The following is a 23,441-nucleotide window of genomic DNA, read 5'->3' on the forward strand; positions in this document are numbered from 1 at the left end:
GCCTCTTGGCAAAGAGCTCAGTACCCCACAGAAAAGCTCATTCCATTTCTGAAGCTCTCTAATTGGTAGCTTTTGCTGAGCTAAAATCTGCTTCCCTGGAACTTTAATCCTTGGGCTTAGATACCAAGTTTAGGACAGGATAAAAGGAACAATTAAGGCTTCCATAAGGCTTGCCTCAACCATGGGTTAGAGAGATAAATTCATTTGTTTACTCAACAAATATTACTTGAGCTTATTCTACATGCCACAGACTGTGCTAGGTGCTACATAAACAGTAGTGAACTGACCCTTCATGGATTTACAGTCTATTAGGGAAGATACACCAATGATAAGTAAACAAATGTATTATTTCAAAATATGGCATGTGCTATAAAATTTTATGAAGAACAGGGCAATCATAGATAAGCTTGCTAGAGGGGGCATCCCTGAAAAGGTGATATTTAACCTTAGACCTGGAAGATAAAATAGAGAAACCATTTTTTTTCTTCTTCTTCTGTGTAAAACATGTTACTTATGTTTACTAGGTTCTGCTTAAGAATATAAACAATGAAATATATATATGTAATTTATTTTTTAAATTCCGTTAAAGTATAGTTAAAAAAATCACACACAGAGATAAATCTTATTTATTTGAAAACATTTTCTTATATGAATTATTTACCCATTTGTGCTGGGTACCTAAGTTTCCCACCCAAAAAATTAGAGTTAGTGAAGAAGTAATTCTTTAAGAAGTGTGGCACTATCAGCTCTCCCTTCCCCTGAAGTCGCTAAATAATAAAATATACCGTATTTTATAAGATTTCAGGGTCATTGTAGTCAAGACCCCTGTGGTACAGGGAGATCACCTCAGTGCTTTGTGACCACCTAGAGGGGTGGGATAAGGGTGGGAGGGAGGGAGACACAACAGGGAGGAGATACGGGGATATATATATATATGTACAGCTGATTCACTTTGTTATAAAGCAGAAACTAACGCACCATTGTAAAGCGATTATACTCCAATAAGGATGTAAAAAAAAAAAAAAACACAACCCTGTGGTAGTGTTTCGGAAACAATTGTTTGGATAAAATAGGACAAGCACTCAGATTCTGTTCCCCTTCTTACGTTTGCCCTGTAGTCCCTCTTACCTGTCCATGGCACTGCGCTTGCCATGCACATCTATTAGAAATCAGTGAAGGCTGTCTCTGTCGTAGCAGGTTGAGTCTGTGGCTCTGGCTACACACATGGGCCTGAGAACAATGGCAGACACTGTCAGCAGCAACTTGGGGGGAACGATCACCTCCAGCCACAAAACACACAACCGAGCCTATGCTCCCCTAGGGTTAGAGAAACCATTTTAAAACATTTGTGACAGGGCCTCCCTGGTGGCGCAAGTGGTTGAGAGTCCGCCTGCCGATGCAGGGGATACGGGTTCGTGCCCCGGTCTGGGAGGATCCCATATGCCGCGGAGCGGCTGGGCCCGTGAGCCATGGCCGCTGAGCCTGCGCGTCCGGAGCCTGCGCGTCCGGAGCCTGTGCTCCGCAACGGGGGAGGCCACAACAGTGAGAGGCCCGCATACCGCAAAAAAAAAAAAAAAAAAAACAACAAAAAAAAAACACATTTGTGACATCAGTTAATTTGATTTGGCTTTTAAGTCTTGATACTGTATTTTGTGGAGTAAGAATCACAAACATTCACAGGCCCCAAACCTGGATGCATTAATAGTTTCCAAGGCTATTAGGAATCATGCCTGCAGTGATTTTTGAGGAGCCAGATAGAATTGTGATGTTAACATGATGGCTGGGCATCAAAAATAACAGTGATAGAAAGAATACTGAATGAGAGAAGCCCCAGGTTCTGGTCCCAGTGCCACCATTAGCTTAACTGTGGAGCATTAGGCAAGTAAGATCATCCTTGTGGCCTCCAGTTATTTCATTTGCAGAGCTATCGCCTTGAAGTAGATGAACTCTTAAGGATCCTTCTATCTCTTAATCTTCTAGGAATTTGTGATGGACATAGTCACTAATAATAATTGATTTAGAGTCTGACCTTTAGATTTTATTTTAGTACAGACTAGGTCTCCAAAAACTTAAAATGAGGTCAATCGCTGAAAGTTTAACAATAGTCTTAAGTGTGTTCAGTGTGTGTATATGTGAGGTGGAAGAGGGTCCTTCTCAAGGAGTCAAACATACATTCTTCCTTATCTGAGTCTCCAACAGTGTATTTCCAAACTTTCATGCTTATTTGTTCATTCTTTTCTTTCACAGTTGATCACATAATGAGTATCTGGTTGAAGCCAGACACTTGCCACTTACAACAGCCTAGTCATTTACATCTTTGGCTCAATACTTATATTTTACCAAAAAGTGAACAAAAAACAAGCACTAATGTCAGACAAGGATGATGAAAATGCCAAAACTAAACCATTGTTTGCAGGCAGCATCAACAGAAAAAAACCTTTTAAATGTTGACTTGTCAGCTGATATATGAATATCCAGATTCTACATAGAAACAGCATTGTATAATTCTATGTATGATGAATAAAAATATAGATTTAATAGTTAGGGATGGTCTATTCTATAATACCATAGGGCTTAATTTGTGAGCTAAAAGGTGATTTGAGGGTATTAATTTTCACTTGAGTAACCAGTTTCCAATGAGGGAAAAATCAGATTCTGCTTTCCCAAGGTTTCCAAACATTACCTCAAAATAGTAACCCAAGTAAGAGTGTATTCTAAAACTTAGAAATGTTTTTTCCATCATTACTTCCCATTCTCATTTCAAATTTTGAAGTAGGTGGAGAAAAATAGTTACTTTCCATCTGGCTGTCCGCTTGCCTGTGGAAGTTGTGCTGTTGTGGGTTTGTGGGGTTTTTTTGGCAGGGGGGTTTGGGGGGGATTAGGAGGGTCTGACAAGAACTTAATTGTGTGAGTGATCCATTCCAGATCTAGACATAGCTCTCCCACCCTCTGACCCAGCCCAGAGACTCTTAACTCTCACAGAACGGCAAAGGAATGGTTTGACCTTCTGTCCCTCCCAAACAGAATCTGCTAGAAGCACCCCTCTACAGTGTTATACATTCATATTCTCTATAAATTGAATCTAGACGTTTCAAGCAGGACTGAACAGGCATTGAAGATGCAACTGGTGAGATGGATTAACTTTACCCTTCTTTAAATCTCTTCAGGTAATTATAGATGAGAGATGCTTACTTGGATTGGATTGATATTTTATTCATATATTTATTTTAGTAAGTGGTGAGGCAAGAACATAAAAATGCAGAGTTGAAAGACAGATTGGCCTGGATTGAATTGATAAGAAATGTCTGGGGCGTTTTGGCTTCTGATCAATATTTGTATTCAGTCTGCAATCTAAAGTATGTATAATAAAAAGAAAACAGGTGGGAGTAATATCTGATAGTAGTTCTTCCCAGCTTCAATTCCAATTAAAAGATAGCAAAAGCATTAAGGAAAGAGCTTAATCACCCTACACCAAAATGCTTCAGTAGGATTTCTATAAGACAGGTCTTATTAGATCATGGTCAGCACCCCTCCAGAAACTTAGACATTCCACCATTGCCAGGAGCCCTGGATTGCCCCTTGGATCAGCTAAGACTCCAGCTGGCTCTTGTGCAGTTTGTTTTGGAATCCAGTGGATTTACAGCCATTATTAGTACACTGTGTGGTAGTTTCTGGGGGACCTTTGTAAAGAAATCAGGAGTTTAGATGGTTCATAAGCTGCCATTCAGGCAGCTAATCGCTGAATTAACATAGTTTATGACTTTTCAATAACCTTCCGCTACATCTTTACTGTTTATAATTGTTACTAATAATATGACTATCATTTGGACATTGCTTTACAGTTTACAGTATTTTTTAACATATCCACAATATATTGTGGACCTTGTTCCTTTGTAGCTTACTGTGCCTGAAATTTGTTCAGTTAAATTAGTTTATTTGTTATGGAGATTGGTTATTAGGAATTCCTAATGATGAGGGAGAGTAAGACTACAAATAAAGTTCACCACTCTCAGCCTCCAGAGAAACTGAAAGCACAGAACTTTTTATAGTAATCAAAGAATCTTGCCTTTTAAGCCCCAGTGCAAAACACACTTTGGCCTCTGATTTCCTTGTTCTGTACAGGGAGAAGAAAGTTAAGAATGTGATGCAAAATGATGGTTGAGCCCAAATACATTCTAGTAAAGAGAAACATTGAAAATGGAATACAGAGTCCCAGACCCAGCAGTGTACTTAAGCTCACTATGCAGTTTTTTAAATGAGTCTGTGTTCATATTTGTCCTACTTTCCTCTTAGGATCATCCTAGAATATACATAGAAAGGTAGGTGAAAGAACTTTGATAGGAATTATTAATATCCTCCCCAAAGTGAGCAACCTTTGATATTTCAAGATGATACTCTGAAAATAGAAACTTGGTGGGCCCCTGCAGCAAAAGTGTTTTTCGTGCTACAAATACACATGTACACAGCTAGAACTGTATTTTGCAGAACCTGGCTTCTGCCACATGCAGAACCTTCTCTGCACACTGGCTCAACAAGAACTGCTGGTTTGCTGTTTTCCAATGATCCTAGATTTGAAAAATCTCTTAGAGATCATATCCCTTCCCCTGTATATGATGTATAAATTACCCTCCTCTGTATTTTTCCCAGTTCCTACTAATTTACCCACGGAACCTTCAGTGAATTAAGAACTGTCTGTCTTAAGAGGTAACTTTGTTTTAATACTTGGAGAACTCTGATTGTGACCTGATAGTAAAAGAACCTGCCTCTCCATAGCATGCAAATACAATAAACTAGAAACAGCCACGCACTTTCTTCTCCGGAATAGAATCTCTGTAGCTGCTCATTTGGGACAGTCTGTCCTTCCCTGAAGGGCTGCACCCCACTAGGGTGTTCACCAGGCAGAGTATCCTTAAAGTGGGCCTTTCTCTTAGTAGAGGAATGCTTCTTTTCACTGTCCACTCAGCTGCTACCCAAGTACCCTGTGATACCAGTCTTGACGTTAGAAGAGCTTAAAGTCTCCAGTGCCTCCTCCCTGTCTGTCTTACAGCCTATAGTAATTGTTCCTCCTCCTGTATCTGTAATACTGCTGAAAGATCTCAGAGTTTCAGAATGTTCAGGGCAGTACCAACCCCCTTTATTTGGGGATTGCAGGAATGGACTTGGGTCATATATAGATTTGTTGTTGAAGAACAGTAAGTTCCTTTACTGAGGATTTCTACTGATACTACATTTTCTTTGCATTGCACCAAAAGGCAGAAACTGATTCCTTATACAGTTAGGATACGGCTGGCCAACGATGTCTTTAAATGTAATTTCCATCTTCAACCTTCTGTTACAGGTTTTTGCATCAGGAAACTGTCAGGTCAGATTCCTGCCAGAAAATGTGCTGGATGTTTCGTGTCTTGGAAGGGGTATTAGATGTAGAGGGAGAAGACTCTGGTTTATGTCTGACAGTCTACTTACCAGCTGTGGAACCTTGAGCAAGTTATTTTATCTCTGAGTTTGTATACGTATCTGCAAAATGAGGATAATATTTAACTTACAGAGTGTTGTGAGAAACGGTGAAGACTGTGAAAGGGTTTCATAAGTTGACAACGCTACACAAATGTAAGGTCTCCTAAGGGAATCCTTTTCAAAACTCAAAAAAAAAATCTGTATGAACTAAGATATTTATTGCGTGTTGAATGAAATATTTTATAGCCATAAAAATTATAAGAGAAAATGTGTTGAAAATTTTTTAAGTTGTACTTTGCAGTTACAACAGTGTAAAAGCTATGTACATGGACTAGAAGCATATGGGGAAAAATGGAATCAGCTGTTTCAGGACAGTGGAATTGAGTGACTTTTCTTTAAAAATCTCTTTGGCCTATTCAATTCAGTTCAGTAGACGCACTGTGCCAGGTTTGGTGCTCGATTCTGTGAACACAGAGAAAAATAGGATATGCTCCCACATCTCAGGGACTCCCATTTTGTATAATCTTTGTTAAAGTTTATTATGTATAAGAATCAACCTGGGGAGCTTATTAAAAGTTCAGGTTAGCCTGATACCACCCTAGAAAGTCTGTTCCACCCTAAAAGGTCAAGGATGGAACAGCGCACAGTTAGCATTCTTTCAACAGTCACCCTGAGTGACTCTAATATAGGTGGTTTAATTTCACACTGTGAGAAACCTTCAGTGAGGTTTTAATGTTTTTACAGTAAAAAGTAATAATTACACAGATCTGCTTATTGAAGAATTTGATTGTTCTGTCTGGACCTTTTTTTTAATATAGATATTTTTTTAATTTTATGTTTTTGGCTGCATTGGGTCTTCTTTGCAGCGCAATGGCTTTCTCTAATTGCAGTGAGGAGGGGCTACTCTTCGTTGCGGTGTGCGGGCTTCTCATTGCGGTGGCTTCTCTTGTTGTGGAGCCCGGGCTCTAGGCGCACGGGCTTCAGTAGTTGTGGCACGTGGGCCCTAGAGCGCGTGGGCTTCAGTAGTTGTGGCACACAGGCTTAGTAGCTGTGGCGCATGGACTTATTTGCTCTGTGGCATGTGGGCTCTTCCAAGACCAGGAACCCATGTCCCCTGCCTTGGCAGGTGGATTCTTAACCACTGTGCCACCAGGGAAGTCCCCTGTGTGGACCTTTGAGCTGGCTTCTGTGCCTCTGTATCAAGGATGGGAAAGCCAGCCTGCAGAGTGGTGTTGCTCTGGAACTCATGTGGCATAGACCCTGCCACATCTCTCGACCTTTATCTCTTTGCCTCACTTCCTTTCTCTTCCACTACCTCTCCCATGTTTTTTCTCTGTGCATGTTTTTCTCTCCCACTCTGATTCCTCCTATGCCTGCAATACAGCAACATCCAGGTGCTTCCCCTTCCTTTCTCCACCCCTTCCCCCAACCAGATATGTCAACTTTATTGAAAAGAAACCCAACCTACTTCTAGTGTACTAACTTGTGCAGGAAGGCTCTTGTATCTAGTTAATGTTTCTCAGAAAACTTAGGAGTGGGCTATTCATGGATCAACAACCACAAAGATACCATATGTGGACCTTTTGTGTCTTTATTTTGACTGTCATTTCACTCGTGATTAACTTTTTTCTAGTGGGTTAGCAGCCTTCAACAGAGTCCTGTCCTGCCCATCCGGCTGGAGTGTGCCCTGTATCCTGGCGGAGCACTGCTTGTCTCCACATGCCTGTAAACGGGCTTGGGTGGCTTTCTCAGGCTGCACAACTGTCACCTCTTAGTCACCTAGAATCAAAATATTAACAGCTCTAATCATGCTGTCTGAGGCCATGAGGCTTTATTTCAAGAATGGTGACACTCCAGAATGCAGCTAGGATTTCTACATTTTCATGTGTTTATATTACTAGTGTTAGTGTTTATATGACTTGCACCTCTAGATACCAAGGGTTGGTCAGTGGCTTTCAGACTCCCTCCCTCCATTATGCTCCCTCAGCACCATATGAAAATTCTGGTCCTCTTATGTTGTCATTTGTCTTCTCTGCCAGAACACGAGCTCCATGAGAACAGGAGAGTGTATTTATCTTTGTATGTCCAGTGCCTTGGAGAGTATCTGGAACACAGAGGGTACTCATTAAATAACTCTTGAATGAATTAGGTATCAAAAATTAGGTGCCAAAAAAAGTAAATGTATCCATCAGACAAAAGGGAAATATTCCTTAAAAAATAATTCCCAAACTGACTTTCCCCCCTATATGTCTCTAAAATATTTCATAAATTGAATTTTTAAATTAGCCCTTTCAGCCTAAATCCAAGTCTGAAGCCACTGCTTGAACACAGAACAGAAAGTCAGGGATCAGAAGAAACTATGAGTTCAACTAGTAATTTGTCATTGTAATCTGTTACTGAAGGTGAGTTTCTAGGGCAACTCTCCAGCACTGCTTCTGGGGTACAGTGACTTAGTAGGCTTGTCAAGAACCTCTCCATGCTGTTCATCATTACATAACCAGCACCTAGCCAAGTACCTTGCACATAGTAGGTACTGAGTAAATATTTGTTGAATGAATTATTTGATTGGTGGAGGAAATTCAGAAGCAAGTCCTAAGACGAATTTAGTTGGAGTCGCTCATATTTTCAGTTAGTGTTTTTTCCCACCTTGCTCTCTAAATCTAGATAAGTTTCTTGCCTCAAAATTGAAGGAGCTACTGCTTATATCATCTAATTCAGCAAACGTTAATTGATGCCTACTCTGTGCCTCTCTGTGTGAGGCACCCAAAGACAAGGAAAACCCTTCCTGTTTGTCCCCATATAGGGGGGACAAACTGATAATTTTGTTGGGCTGATAATTTCTCTGTGCTCCCACAATCCTTTGAACATACCTCTATTATAACATTGCCCACATACTACTATAGACATCTGCTTATCTATTTCTCTCCCCAGAAAGACCCTGAACTTCTTAAAACCCTGGTCTTACTCACCTCAGTATTCCTATACTGAACTTGTCATAGTAGGTTCTCAGAAAATCTTTATTGAGAACTGAGTAACATGGACTTCCATGGTGGTGTAGTGGTTGGGAATCTGCCTGCCAATGCAGGGGACACAGGTTCAAGCCGTGGTCCGAGAGGATCCCACATGCTGCGGAGCAACTAGGCCCGTGCGGCACAACTGCTGAGCCTGTGCTCTGGAGCCCGCGAGCCACAACTGCTGAGGCCCATGCACCTGGAACCCGTGCTCCGCGACAGGAGAGGCCACCACAATGAGAGGCCCATGCACCACAGCAAAGGGTGACCCCTGCTCGCCACAACTGGAGGGGGCCCACGTGCAGCAATGAAGACCCAATGCAGCCAAAAAAACAACATTGTAAATCAACTATATTTCAATAAAAATTATTTAAAACTTAAAAAGAAACTGAATAACAAGTACATAAATAATCATTCCCAAGTAATATATATAGGAATATAAACATTTTGTACTTGAATAGAAATACATGCCTAAGTGTTTTCTGAGTTTCAAATGATAGATACTGGGTATGTCCTGTAAGAAACAAGATTGGTGTTCATGTCTCTATTAAATACCTTTCAAGGTATCTAGTTAGTTATTGAACCCATCTTTCCTCTGAGAATCCCCCCACCCCTATCCTAGCCAGTAAATCCCCAGCAGACATATTGGGGACATGAGCTTCCCTTGCTGGTAGGACTGGGATGGATACCTCACCCCAAATGGACCAGTCTCATTTTCTCTTAGAAAATTGGGGTTGAGAACGCTAGAGAGTCTGGACTAGTTGCTTGAACCAGGAACATGTAAACTTAGGAGCTCTAAGACAAACATGTACCTTAAGAGACAGAAAGTCTGCAGAAAGAAAGAACTGAAAGCAAAATGCTCAGAGATGAAAAACCATATGGCCTCTGAGAGAGACAGACAACAAACTGGCTGCCTAGTTCTTGCTATATTTAGTCCTTGGTTGCTGCCCGTCCTGAGGCCACATTCAATTATTTCTTGGGTTCCATGGGATATACCTCTTTAAAACAAACAAAAAAAAAAAAATGAAAAAACAGTGAATTCCCTATTGGGGCTTAAGCAAATTTTAAATGGGGTATCTGCTTTTACAACTAAAAGAAGACATTAGTATACCGTCTGACTTATGGAAAGAATGCTCCTTACTCTGTAAGCCTCATTACCTTTTCCTCACACATACTATTCTAGAATATTTGTTGATCAAGAAATTATTTAGAAGAGGAATTCCTGATAAATAAGATGCAGGAGGGTAAGTGATGACTTCTTTGCTTTTCAAGTTTCTTGATACTCTAAGTCACAAAAACAGAAATGAATGGAGACATTTACAGAGGGGATTGGATACACATCAGACCTTTTTTTGAACTACAAAATTGGATTATAGAGGTTTTGAAGAACCAACACATTTGGCAGCTTCCCAAGACATCTATTTTTGAAGATTCTGCTTTCCAGAACTGTTTAAGAATGGCTTTTGTCACGGGCCTTAGCTGTGTTTCAGACTAGCCAAAACTGAAAAGTGGGAAGAGACTAAATCAGAAAGTGTGTGTGCCTAGAGCAGCCCAAATCCTGCTGTTGGGCTGGCATAACACTCATGGCCAGATCTCTCAAAGTAAGATAAAGACTTGGTTCTTCAGAAACAGTTCCAAATATGAAGTTATAATGATGTCTGCCAACATGTTTCTAACGACTCTAGGAAAAGAAAACAACAACAAGTAAGTTTCCAGCTCTTTTCTCAGTGGACACTGGACCTTGGAGAAGCTTGCATGTAATTTGACTGCAGCTACTTTCTGTTTTTAGTTAATTATGTTAAATGTGCCTCATAACTTCCAATCCCAGCGGGGCTGTCATTTAGAAGGGTGCTGGGGGGGAAGCTGTTTTAATTCTGGCTTTTGTTTCAGCCACTAAATGTAATGCCACATGATTGTTGACCCAACAGTAATCCAGTTAAAAAACAGTCTACAGAGTTACTGCATCATCAAAATTAACCCTGATTACATCAAATTATGTTGAAACAGACCACAGCTGTTTGCCCTGTTGAAGCAACTGCTTGAGAGCTCATCCAGAAGATACATCTGAGTGTCAGGAAGACACATTTTGGGTTTTATTTCTGTTTCTCAACATAAATGGAGGAGGGAAACACTCTGTTCTGCCCAGAGTGCTTGGTAGAGCTGAAAACCTTGTGATTCTCCAGAATTAAAAATCTTCATTCCAGAAGAGAAAAAAACCTGAGATCTCCTGTTTCAGTTTTCTATAGGAAGAATGTAAGAAAGAAATCCAAATCTGTTGAGTATTACTCTTGTCAGCAAAAAGAAGTGGAACTGACTAAAGAGAGGGACAGTGGGATTTTTTGTGGAGGGCTGTATGCTGGGCTGACTCATACCAGCCTGTGAGAATGGATTGTTAAGTTACAGAAAAATTTGCAAGCTGATTGCTAAAGAATAACGTTTAAATTAAATTATAAAAGTGGAAAATAACAGGTATTGGAGACGAAGTGGACAGACTGGAACCCTCAAACATTGCTGGTAGGAATGTAAAATGATGTAACCACTGTGGGAAATAGTTAAAGAGTTCTGTAAAAAGTTAAACACAGAGTCACAGTATGATTCAGCAATTCAACTCCTAGTTATATAGCCAAGAGTATGATAACAGGTTCACACAAAAACTTGTACATGAAGGTTCATAGCAAGATTATTCATAATAGTCAAAAAGTGGAAACAACTGAAATGTCTATCAAGTGATGAATGGATAAATAAAATGTGGTACATGGATACAATGGAATATTATTCAGCCGTAAAGAGGAATGAAGAAAAACTGATATACATCAGAACATGGACGAACCCTGAAAACATTATACAAAGTGAAAAGTCAGACACAAAAGGCTATATAGTATATGATTCCGGTTATATGAAATATCCAGAATTGGCAAATCCACAGAGACAGAAAGTAAATTAGTGGTTGCCAGGGGATGGGGTTGGGGGAATGAGTGACTGCTAATGGACATGGAGTTTCTTTTGGGATGATGAAAATGTTTTGTATTAGCAGTGATATTTGCACAACTCGTGAATACACTAAAAACCTGAGTTGTACACTTTAAAAGGGTGATGTTTATGGTATGTGAATGATACCTTAATTTAAAAATTAAGTCATATAAACTTACAATTAAGTAAGTTATATAAAAACAGGGAATAAACAAAACTCATCAGTTACTAATTATTTTAATATATTTACTATTATCTTTGCTCTTGGCATTACGTCTGTTGTATCTTTTTGATGGAAGTACTAAAGGTGTATTACTGTGCGTCTCTTAACTCTGCATTCAGAGACATGAAGTTGATAGCTTGAAATTGTTTGGGGGGAAGAATTGTGGGCGGTTTAGTATTTGCCCCACAAAAATTGTCACATACTACCAATCAAGGCTACTGCCACCACCAGAGAGCTGGGTTTTAAACTTTTACCAACACATCATTGGCTGTATAGGTCCAACACTCGTCTTGGATAACTGCTTAAAATTAGAGAGTTAGATGAGATAATCACCTGTGGCCTTTGGATCCCCAGCAAAACAGAGACTAGCAAACCTGCACAGCAACTATGCATGCATTTGGTGCAGAAGAAAGGGCATTTCTGGTCAGCTGCTGTATGAAACCCACTTTGAGTTAAGGAACATGATTCCTCCAGCCTTGCTAGTGTTGGTACAAGGGGTTAAGTGATAGAGCCTGGTAGAAGTATCAAAACGAAGCCAGATATCAGATAAACCGCAAATGATATTCATTCTTAGCCTCAGATGGGGGTGTCTGGGGAACCTGTATGATAGATTTGGAAACCAAGGGTTAACAAGCGAAACTTCATAGAATTACCTCCAGCTGTTCAGCCCTTCCCATCAGGCCAGTCCCTGTGGTTTAAACACTTCAGCTGCTTATAGGTACCTTCACAGATACTATTATCTGGTGTGGATGATCAAAGAGTTCTAGATGCCCCAGGGGTCCATAGCTCCCACTTGTCATCCTTTAAGGGTTGGTTCCTTCATTCTCAAACATTTACTGAGCATCTATTTTGTGCCTGGCACCAAGCTTGGAGGTTCTAGGGATACAAAAATGAGGAAGATGCAGTCCTGTCCTCAAGGAACTCACAGTTCCTTGACAAGGAAACAAATATTTGCAGTACAGTGTGATAACCCAGTTTACATAGGTGCAGTGTGAATCTAAGAATGAACAACTGTGTTGGGGATTGGAGACAGTGAATTTTAGGGAAAGGGGTCTTGACATATGTTCAAGACGTAATTCAAAGTAGGAGTACTCTCTGAAGGAAGTAAGGGGTGATCATGCAAAGTAGGGTTTGGAGTACTAAGGCACTTTGCCAGGGTCCTTGACAGTCTTTGTTCTTCCAAGAATATGCTAATTGATTTTGCAGCATGATCTGTGGGTACACTGATATCACCACCTTGTCAGCAGAAATGTCCCAGGAGCCTAACTGCCCCGAAGCAATTAGCACAGGTTCTTATTCTTTACAAAGGAGAAACTGGGGAACGACTTAAACTTTTACTTTAAGAAAGCTTATTTCCAAAATGTCTCCCACTGGGTGTAATGTCAAGCAACTCTCAGACTGTTAGCAGCCGCAGACAGGGAGGAAACCCAGTTCAGTCTTCAACCACACCCCAAGCCCACTTCCAGATCTTAGTCTCAGCCAGATGCCAAAAGTTGATTTGAGTAGGTGGGAGTAATTTGATTGAAGGAACCAAGTGGGCTCAAAGCACCCAGGGGTTAAAGAGGCTCCCACCTCAACATGCCTAAGAGACAAGTGTCCTGCAAGTCACCAGCTGAGGGGGCCCAGCTGGTCGTACTGACCTTGGCAGGCAGCACTCAGCTCTGAAATCAACCTGTCAACTAAATTGAAAGGGAGAAAAGGCAGAAGGGCTAGGACACAAACATCCCTCCCCATCCCCAGTCCGATCCCTGACGTCAGGCTTAGCGTGGGCGGTATTAATCACCCGGCCTGGTGTGCAATTGAGGACAGCTCTCCTTCCAGCCCTTCCAACTCGCTTCTGGGAGCGTGCCACCAGCCATGCACCTGCCACTGGCCACAAACCCTCAACTCCCAGACAGGCACGGATGCAGGCTGTCGCTGACGACACTCAAAGCCACAGTGCACCCTTTAGAACTCAGGCTTTGTGGGGGGGAGGGGCGGGAGCAAAGCGTGGTGCCCATGCTTTCCTCCCAGGTGTGCATTTCTCTAATCTCTGCAACGCTCCTCCAGAGAAACCCTCCTCATAAGATGGGTCATTTCCTGGGGATTTAATGAGAATATAGAATTAATGGCCCAAAGCGCTCCTTGCAGCCGGTCATTAATTCCCCAAGGAAATACCGGTGGTCTTTAATCAAAATTGCCTAAATTATAGACTAGTGATGCATGTCCAGGAGAGGGGGGCTGTCATCCCAACTGGTTCCGATAGATGGCGCCGATCTTCATGTAAATAAACCATTCAAATAATTTGTTTTCCATTTCTCTCCAGTGAAAACCAAGGAGCATTAAAAAACAAAACAAAAAACCAGCAGGGAGTGGAGAGGACTTAGTAAAGGCCCAGAAGCCCAGACAGGAACGTCCTATCCGAAGGTTGTTTCCAGGCCTGGCACGTACCTCAGGCTCAGAAGACTGAGCCACACCGGGGTGCAGCCCGGGACCTCAGCAGCAGCCCCTCCGCCGAAGAGCAGCCTGAGCTGGGTGCTGGCAACTGAGTAATAAAAAAGGTTGGGGGATGGGGGGTAGACCAGCAAGAAGAGCCCCTTCCTCTAAACTTCGGGGAAGGAAGTTTATGTTCAGAGAAGATGTCTGAAGTTGATACTCTATTGTATTTCAAGGCCCCTCCTGTCATTGGCCTCAAAACATCAAACGTTTCCACATGAAATTGTAAATAACAATATTGGCGGGGGGTGGGGGGTCATCTTTTGCTAAACAAAATAAGACCCTCAAAAGTTTCTGGCCGAGGACTTCCCTGGTGGCACAGTGGTTGGGAGTCCGCCTGCTACTGCGGGGGACATGGGTTCCAGCCCTGGTCTGGGAAGATCCCACATGCCGCGGAGCAACTAAGTTCGTGAGCCATGGCCGCTGAGCCTGTCTCTATAGCCCGTGCGCCACAACTAGTGAAGCCCGCGCACCTAGAGCCCATGCTCCACAATAAGAGAAGCCAGCGCAATTAGAAGCCTGAGCACCGCAACGAAGAGTAGCCCCCGCGCGCCGCAACTACAGAAAGCCCGCATGCAGCAATGAAGACCCAACGCAAACAAAAATAAATAAACTCTATTCATTAAAAAAAAGAAAAAGTTTCTGGCCAAGGGCAGCCCAACTCCCAACTGCTGAACAGTCTCCCAGTCTGTCTTGAATCTTATAACTTTTAAAAGATACGTAATAGAAGACTACTCTTCTAGGGAAAGATAGGGCCCGTGTATGCCTGACTTGTATCACAAACCTCAGCTGCAAACAAGCCGTGCAGATTTCTCAGACTCTGCAATCCCTGAGACTTGGCACCATGACTCAGAAGTGAATGAAGTCAGATGATTGCTTTATTTTGGTCCGGAGTCACCGCCTCCTGATTGATTTGGCAGGCTTTGAATATTTTGATATTTGTCTCACGGGTTTTAAGGTACTTAAAGCCAGAGATTAAAATGGCCATAATTCTGGTGGTGGCCCTTATATGAGGCTTAAGGATCCCTCAGTTGGAAGGCTAAGAGGCTCTGGTTCCAGCTATAGCCTGACTGTTCTGGTTTTACATGCAATCCAGTAGCACACCGGATAATGAAGAAAGTCGGTGAAATATTGGGTCCAGGGTTGCTGATCTCTGAACCCTCCCGGGGGCTTAGAAGATCTATGCATATAGTAAAGAATTCGCTTTTACAAACTGATTGAAGTGGTTGAACTTTCCCCAGCCCAGTGAAGATCTGTAAAATGAGAAGGATGTCCAACTGTTTGAAACAACTAGCTTTGCTGCACAGAGATAGCGAAATGAACAAAACAGCCTTAAAGTTGTACGCGGAATGTGAGATGCTGCTGGTTCTACTCATCTGCCCGCGGCGGTTCCCTATTGATATAATGGGTTACTATCCACTTTTCAAAGAAGCTGGGGAGAGGACCTCCCTTTTAATGCTGCTTGTAAAAGTACTTTGTGAGTTGAAAAGAGCCCTTACCAAAGGTTTCTGGCGTTTTTTTCCCCTTCTATCTACCATGCCCACCGCACTGCTCGATTTGTCAGGTGTGTGCTGCCGCATGCTTTATCTCAGTTAAGTCTCACCACAACACAGTAGGAGAGGCATCTGTATCATGTGAGCCCGAGAGAGTTATCATAACCTGTGTCAGTAAGTTGGAGCTCTGAGGAATTTTGACCCCAATTTCTTGCTTTACACCACCTTGCCTTCCAATTAACTATGAAATAGTACATGGACTCATTTTTGCTTCCTTGATTCTGCAAATCGTTAAGAATTTTCTCCTACTGAATTGTTTTTCCCAGAGGCAGTGTGGGAGCCAGCTGGACTTTATTTTCTGGTAATAAGAGGACCTTAAATTGCTTAAATGCAGCCATTAAAGCAATTCTCCCACTTTAAATAGCAGATGAGCAGGACCACTCCCAACCCCGAGCCACCGCCCAGAATTAGAAACTTGGTTGCATTGCAAAGGCTTTGGGACCTCAGGCTATCTGTAAAATGGGAATAATACTGCCCACCCAATTTGGAGATTTGTGACGAGTAAGCAAGGAATGTAAAAGCGCCCAGCATGTAGTAGCCTGTTTTCTTCTTTCCGTCTCCCACCAAGGGAGCGAGAGTTGCAACTCTTGCTGGGAAGCGGATCACTAATTTCATCCAGAACCTGACCCACAGAAACCTGAAACTCAGGGAATGGATAGGAAACGGGATCAGCCCTCGGGTCCCTTCCTGACGACCCCTGTGAAAAATCGATTTACGCTCGAGGCCGCGCAGTCCCTTTCCATCACCCCACCCCCACCAGGGGCGCGGCCGCCTGCCCCACTAACTGCTTGAGGCTTCGGGAAAAAGCCAGACCCTGGGGGCGCGGCCGGCCGCAGGCGTCCTTGCGAACCTCGGTCCTCTGGGGTCCAAAGGCGCGAGGCGCTGTTTGCGTCTTTGAAGGCGGCCCGCCCGGGGGCGCGGCGGGCTGTGGGCGTGGCGAGCGCGCGCCGCCCTTCCTGCCGGGGCGCCCCCACCGCGGCCGGACTGGGAGAGCGCGCGGGTGCGCGCGGGGAGAGCGGGCGCGCGCGAGGCAGCCGGGCCGTGCCGCCTAGTCCTCGCCCCGCGGCCGCCGGCCGCCCCGGCCCCTCCCCTCCCCCGCGAGCTGCGCACCGCCGGCCGGCAGACCCAGCGGCCCGCGCCCGTGCCCTTGTCCGCCGACCCCGCGGCGGGCTCCAGGCGGCCGACAGCATGAGCGGCGGCGGCGACGTAGTGTGCACCGGCTGGCTGAGGAAATCGCCCCCCGAGAAGAAGTTGAGACGCTATGTGAGTGCGGGCGGGAGCGGGTGCGGCCGCCGAGGGCGCGAGCGTGGGGCCCCGGGGCTGGGGGCTCCGGGAGGGACGGCGCCGACGGGGAAGGCGGGTCCCGGGGAGGGGGGGTGCGAGGAGCTGCCGGCGGGTCCCGCGGCTCGGGGCTGTGTGAGGCTCCTGCACACCTGTCACAGGTGCGCTGTGAGGGGCGGGGCGGGCGGGCGACCAGGTTGAGGCTGCGGCTTGTTCTCCGCGGGGCGGGCGCGGCGGCGGCGCCTCTCTAGCCAGCCCCCCTGTAAAACTAAATCCAGTATTGAAGTTTGTATTAGATTGTTTTTGGAGACCGAAAGAGTTGATTCCCGGGGCTGGGGGACCATACTAACGCCGAGCGGCTCCAGCCTGCGGGGCTGGGGGTAAAGGGGGGCGTAGGCTGTGGGGCCGCGCAGCCCGCCCCCCACAAAGGGCGAGGCGCCTCACACCCTTTCCCCCTTCCCTTTCTCTGACCGCCCCTCCCGGTGGCCGCCTGCTTCCTTCCAGTCCACAGCCTCTGCATCATGGGCAGCGTCAGCAGCATGTGCAGTCCTTGTATTAAGTGACTCATTTGTTTGTCCCCCTTCTTTCCCTTTATTCCGTGTGCCTCTCACATGCATCCCCCCACCCCCCACCCCCGATGGTGACACTGCAGTTTGGTCTGCTACAACTGGCCCGGGTTTCGTGTTGTGCAGTCCTTGGGGTCTGGGGCCGGGAGAGATCAAGGTTCTCAGTTGCCAGGTGGTGCTAACCAACAGTGTTTACTGAAATTGCTGGGACAGCCTCTCCTTTCTAAGTGAGAAGCTGGCAACATCCTGGGGAAGGTCGTACAGCCTGGTGTGAGCGGTGAAGAGGTCTGGCTTTCTTTTTCCCCCCTCCACCAGAAGATGCCTTGCTTGGTGGGGTCAAAGTACAAGATGGTGTCAGTTTCTGAGAATTGGCTGAAATCAGTCCTGAGCTATTCGACTGAGTTTGGAAATGGAATTAAGATCGCTAAAAGATGTCCCGGTCTCCCATCCTCTCCTCTTCCTTCCTATGAAATGCCCTTGTTAAACTGACTCTCGGTGCTGGACTCTCTGGGATCATTCCCACAGCATGGAAGTGAGCTGTTGCCTTCCAGCTGCAGTGCATCAAGGGAGCTCTGAATAGACCCTGCCCTCTGTCAGCTGCACCAGTGGCTGTCCATGGGGGGAGAGGCAAAAGCTTACCAGTTTCCTGTCTTGGCTCCCCAGATCAGAACCAAGGGACTTCTGGCCTCCGGATTGAGGAAGTGACATTCTGTTTTTCAAAGGAAGTGTGGTTGGGAGTGCAAGTGAGTGTGTATGTAAATGAAGTCAGGCTCTTATTTAGATCATTTGCTGGGGGGTGGGGGGAACCTCAGGATTTAGCACATGACTTTTTAAAGTGGACATAGATTTTAAATATAGTAGGGATGAAACAATGAAGTGTTCATCTCAGTTTTAAAGCTCATTTTCAGAGACGTCCATGTAGCCAAAGAACTATAATTGTTAAGAAAGAAGATTTTCTCCTCTTGAGGGCCATATCAGTTCATTAAGAAAGGTGAATTTTTATATTAGGTTAATATAAAACTATTAATGTTACTAATGCTATTAATGTTTTTACAACTGTAAAGCAAAACCAAAAATCTTTGGCCCCAAAGAGCTTCTGAAGACTATCAATAAAAGTGTAATACCATTCCATACCACCTACTGGAATAAAGTATCCAGTAAAAATGTGACTCTTAATTGTCAAGTTAGAACACTACTCTAAACAACCTTGAAACTTTGTTTTCAAACAGTTTGCAAACAAGTTGACACTGTATCTACATTGACTGTATCTACATGACTACTTCAACTCTATCACCCAGACTCTCTTTATGATCCATTTCTTGGGTATTTTTGTTCCCAAGCAACTTTAGCTCAAAATAACCGGGTTCAGAGGCTTTGGGGTCAACCACCTTTTTCTCTCATTTGAAGTACTTGACAGCCTATAGTCATAAGATGACCTCAGCCTTTTCCCATCTCCCTTGCAGCTCCAGCCCATAAGACCAAACTAGTAACAGCTTTTCTTAGACTAGGGTGTGATGTGTTCCACTGGTATGAATGGAAGTCTCCCCTACTGTGGAAGTTCACTTCCCTTAGTTGAAACTGAGCTGGTTTGTGTAACCCTAAACTCTTGGGGAACAGTCTTCCCATACATCTTCTTTTCTTTGAGGGTTTTGAGAATTTCTCTTTTAAGTTAGAACCTCTGTCAGCTCCCTCTGTTCGTTAGAGACCCAAGTTCACTAGAACCAAACTAGGAAATTTCCTAGCCCCATTGCTAAACACACACCCCCAAATTGCTGCTTATTCTGGTATATATAATAGCCATTTGGTATTATAGATTGATAAATCTTCATTATAAGAATGTATCAAGAATCTGAAACAAGGGGAAAAGAAGTTTATGAAATCTATTGCAACTATTTTAAATTTTTTTTAAAAACCTACTTCTTTTTTATCAATAATTTGGGGAGGAGGTAGGTGTAGGAGTAAAAATAAAGGAAGAAAGAAGCTATGGCAAATGTTACCAGGATTAGCTTTGGGGATTTCTTCATCGATGTCTTTTCTAATTTATTGATTATAAAAAAGTGTAAAAGATCTAGTCAGTATTTGCTGTGTGCCCTGGAGGAATTATAAAAAAAATGACCTCTGGAAAATGGTGAGTGTTGCCTCTGGGGCATCACTGTATGATTGCAGTGGGAGGCTGGCAGAAGGAACAGTCCTCCCATCATGCTGCAATGTGCATGTATAAATGTGTGCATGCGCGCATGTGCACAGGTGTGAACACACACATGTATACATGTATACGAAGCTGAAATCAGATCTTCTTGAGGAAAAAAATACTTTATGACACACACTGCCCTGTAATTTTCTATTATTTTCACCGAGTTAAAAAAATTAGGGGAAAAGGTTGGCAGCAGCACTGCCCCCTAGTGGCTAATTTGGAGAAAGTTGTGTGTTGATTCTAAAGAACAATGGAATTAAGAAAGCTTTATTTGTTAAATAAGCTCATTTATTAAATATATGTGTCCCAGGCACTGGATTAGATTCTGGGAGTAAAGGTTAATCCATCCCTTCAGTCTTAGCAGATGACATTGCCGCCTTCTTCACAAAGAAGATTGAAGCTATTATGGAGTAGCTGTTAGCACATATTGTAACCAAATTTCCATATTTACCTGTATCTGCATGGTTCCTTATCTTTTTCTGACTTCTCAGAGTAGAAGTACTATTTCTAACTGATTATCATTTTAATAGCCATCTGTTGAGCATTTACCTGTGCTAAGCACTATGCTTAGACCATTCATCTCTTAATTTAATCATTTCAGCCCTAAGAAAAAGGAAGCGACTTGCCCAACATCACCTAGCTTTGTCCCAAAACCTGAGCTTTTTTTAAAATTTAACTTTATTTTCGGGTAATTGTAGAAGCTATGTAGTTGTAAAAATAGTGAAGAGATAACCCATGTACCCTTTACCCAGTTTCTCCTAATGGTAACTTCTTGCAAAATTATAGTACAATGAGATAATCAATATTTTGACAGTGATACAGTCAAGATATAGGACATTTCCATCAGCACATGATCCCTTATGTTGCCCTTTTATGGTCGCATCCTCTACCATCCCACACCCACCACATCCTTAACCCGTGATAATCACTAATCTCTTCTCCATTTTAATATATTATTATTATTTCAAGAGTGTTATGTAAATCGATTCATACAATACATAACTTTTTGGGATTGGCTTTTTTCATCCAGCATATTTCTCTGGAGATTCATCCAAGTTCTTGTATGTATCACTTGTTCATTCTTTATTATTGCTGAGCAATGTTCAACAGTATGGATGTACTACAGTTCATTTGTTTAACTGTTTACCCATTGGTTTTAATTTACATTTCCCTATGGCCAATGATGTTGAATATCTTTTCATATGATATTTGCCATCTGTATATTCTCTTTGGTCAAATGTCTCTCTTCAAGTCTTTAGTCCATTTTCTATTTGGATTGTTCACTTTTTTTACTGTTGAGTTTTGAGGGTTTTCTGTATGCTCAAGATACCAGTCCTCATCAAATATGTAGTTTGCAAATATTTTCTCCCAGTCTGAAGCTTGTCTTTTCATCCACTTAACAAGGTCTTTCCAGAGCAAAAGGTTTTGATTTGGATAAAGTCCATTTTACCAATTTTACATTTTATGGGTTGTATTATTTTGGTCAAATGTAAGAACTCTTTGCCTAGCCCAGTTGTAGAGATTTTCTCCGTGTTTTTCCTCCCAAATATTTTATGGTTTTATATTTTTCATTTAAGTCCATGATCTGTTTTAAGTTAATTTTTGTATAAGATGTGAAACTTAGGTTGAGATTTTATTTTATTCATTAGCAGTAGTAGTAGTACTTGGCAATGGATGCCTGATTGCTCCAACACCGTTTGTTGACCAGGCTGTGCTGCCTTCATTGAATTGCTTTTGCACCTTTGTCATAAAGCAGTTGGGCAATTTGTGTGGGCCTGTTTCTGGGTTCTCTGTACTGATCCATCATCCCATGTGTCTATCCCTCTGCAATACCACATACTCTTGATAACTCTAGCTTTTTGATGAGTCTTCAAATCTGGTAGACTGATTCCTCTGCTTTATTCTTTTTTTTTTTTTTTTCTTTTTGTGGTATGTGGGCCTCTCACTGTTGTGGCCTCTCCCGTTGCGGAGCACAGGCTCCGGATGCGCAGGCCCAGCGGCCATGGCTCACGGGCCCAGCCGCTCCGCGGCATATGGGATCCTCCCAGACCGGGGCACGAACCCGTATCCCCTGCATCGGCAGGCGGACTCTTAACCACTGCGCCACCAGGGAGGCCCTCTCTGCTTTATTCTTGATCAGATTATTCTTAAATTTTTCTGAAAGGTAAATTTGAAAAGTCAGCACATCATTAGAAAATTTGAACAATATTAAAGTATAAATAAAAATTACCTGTAATCCCATTATCCTTGAATTTTTTCTTTAAACTTGTCTTCTCAACAGAGAATGTGAATGTAACAAATATAATTTAGTTCAGTAATTTATCAAGCAGCCATTATGTGCCAAGCACTCAAATTCTGGGACTACAAAGAAGAAAAAGAAAGGGTTCCTTGAGAGGTGGCCCTAACTAGAAGTAAGCCAAGAGAAGAAAGCTTTCCAGCAAGAGAGACCACTGACAGTGGAGGCCAAGTGGCAAGGGCCTGAAGAGTGTGTGCGGGACACTAAAAACAGTTTGGTGTTGCTGGACCGTCAGCAGGATGATGGAAGTAGTGGGCTATGAGACTGGAGAGGTAGGCAAGAGAGAACATACAGGCTGGTAAGAAGAGCGGACAAGTTAAAATGGTCAACAGTGCATGACAAGGTGCTCAGCATCAGCAGTCATTAGGGAAATGCAAATCAAAACCATAATGAGTTATCACTTCACACCTGTTAGAATGGCTGTCCTCAAAAAGACAAGAGATAATAAGTGTTGGCAAGGATATAGAGAAAAGGGAACCCTTGTTGCACTGTTGGTGGGAATGCAAATTGTTGCAGCCCCTATGAAAAACAGTATGGAGGGCCCTCAAAAAACTAAAAATAGAACTGTCCCATGATCCGACAATTCCACTTCTGAGTATATATCCAAAGGAAGTGAAAATAGGGTATTGAAGAAATATCTACACCACAGTGTTTGTTGCAGCATTATTCACACTAGCCAAGATATGGAAACAACCCAAGTGTCTATGAATGGATGAATGGATAAAGAAGATGTGAAAATATATATATATATATATATACACACACATATACATACATACATACATACACACACAATGCAATAATATTCAACCATGAGAGAGAAGGAAATTCTGCCATTTGCAGCAACCTGAATGGACCCTGAGGGCATTATGCTGAGTGAAATAAGTCAGAGAAAGACAAATATTGCATGATATCACTTACATGGGGAATCTAAAAAAAGCCAAACTTAAAGAAATAGTAGAATAGTGGCTACCAGAGGCTAGGGGGTGGGAAAATTGAAGAGATGTTAATCAAAGGGTACAAACTTCCAATTAGAAGATGAATAACATCTAGAGATCTAATGTGCAGCATTGTAATTTTAATTACTGTATTGTACACTTGAAAATTGCTAAAAGAGTAGATCTTAAATGTTCTCACCACAAAAGAGAATTATGTGATGTGAATGGGGGTATTAGCTAAAGCTACAGTGATAATGATACGAATGTATATGAATGTAGCAAATCGACATGTTGTACACCTTAAACTTACACAGTGTTATATGTCAATTATTTCTCAATAAAGCTGGGGGGGAAAAAAGAACAGGCGAGAAGGAGGTCTTCAGAAACTAGAGTGAATTGAAGATTTGTTTCTAGACCATCCTAAGCAGCCAGGGCTTTATATCAACATATTATTTGAGTATTTAAACAAATGCTCTTTCT

At 42.8% G+C, this 23,441-nt stretch overlaps 1 protein-coding gene across 2 annotated transcripts in view; it reads left to right on the plus strand.

Moving 5' to 3' along the window:
• The first annotated feature begins 16,776 nt into the window (after positions 1-16,776).
• The window catches only part of GAB2 (GRB2 associated binding protein 2), a 201,636-nt gene continuing 194,971 nt past the window's right edge, over positions 16,777-23,441 (plus strand). For both annotated transcript variants that reach the window (XR_009532947.1, XM_060102978.1), the window contains exon 1: positions 16,777-16,949. Coding sequence is in view for 1 of the 2 variants with exons in the window: in XM_060102978.1 (XP_059958961.1) it covers positions 16,875-16,949 (75 nt within the window). In the remaining variant the exon portion in view is untranslated. The remainder of the gene's footprint in view (positions 16,950-23,441) is intronic.

Source organism: Mesoplodon densirostris, chromosome 7 (genome assembly GCF_025265405.1).
Source record: "Mesoplodon densirostris isolate mMesDen1 chromosome 7, mMesDen1 primary haplotype, whole genome shotgun sequence".
Lineage (NCBI taxonomy): Eukaryota > Metazoa > Chordata > Mammalia > Artiodactyla > Ziphiidae > Mesoplodon > Mesoplodon densirostris.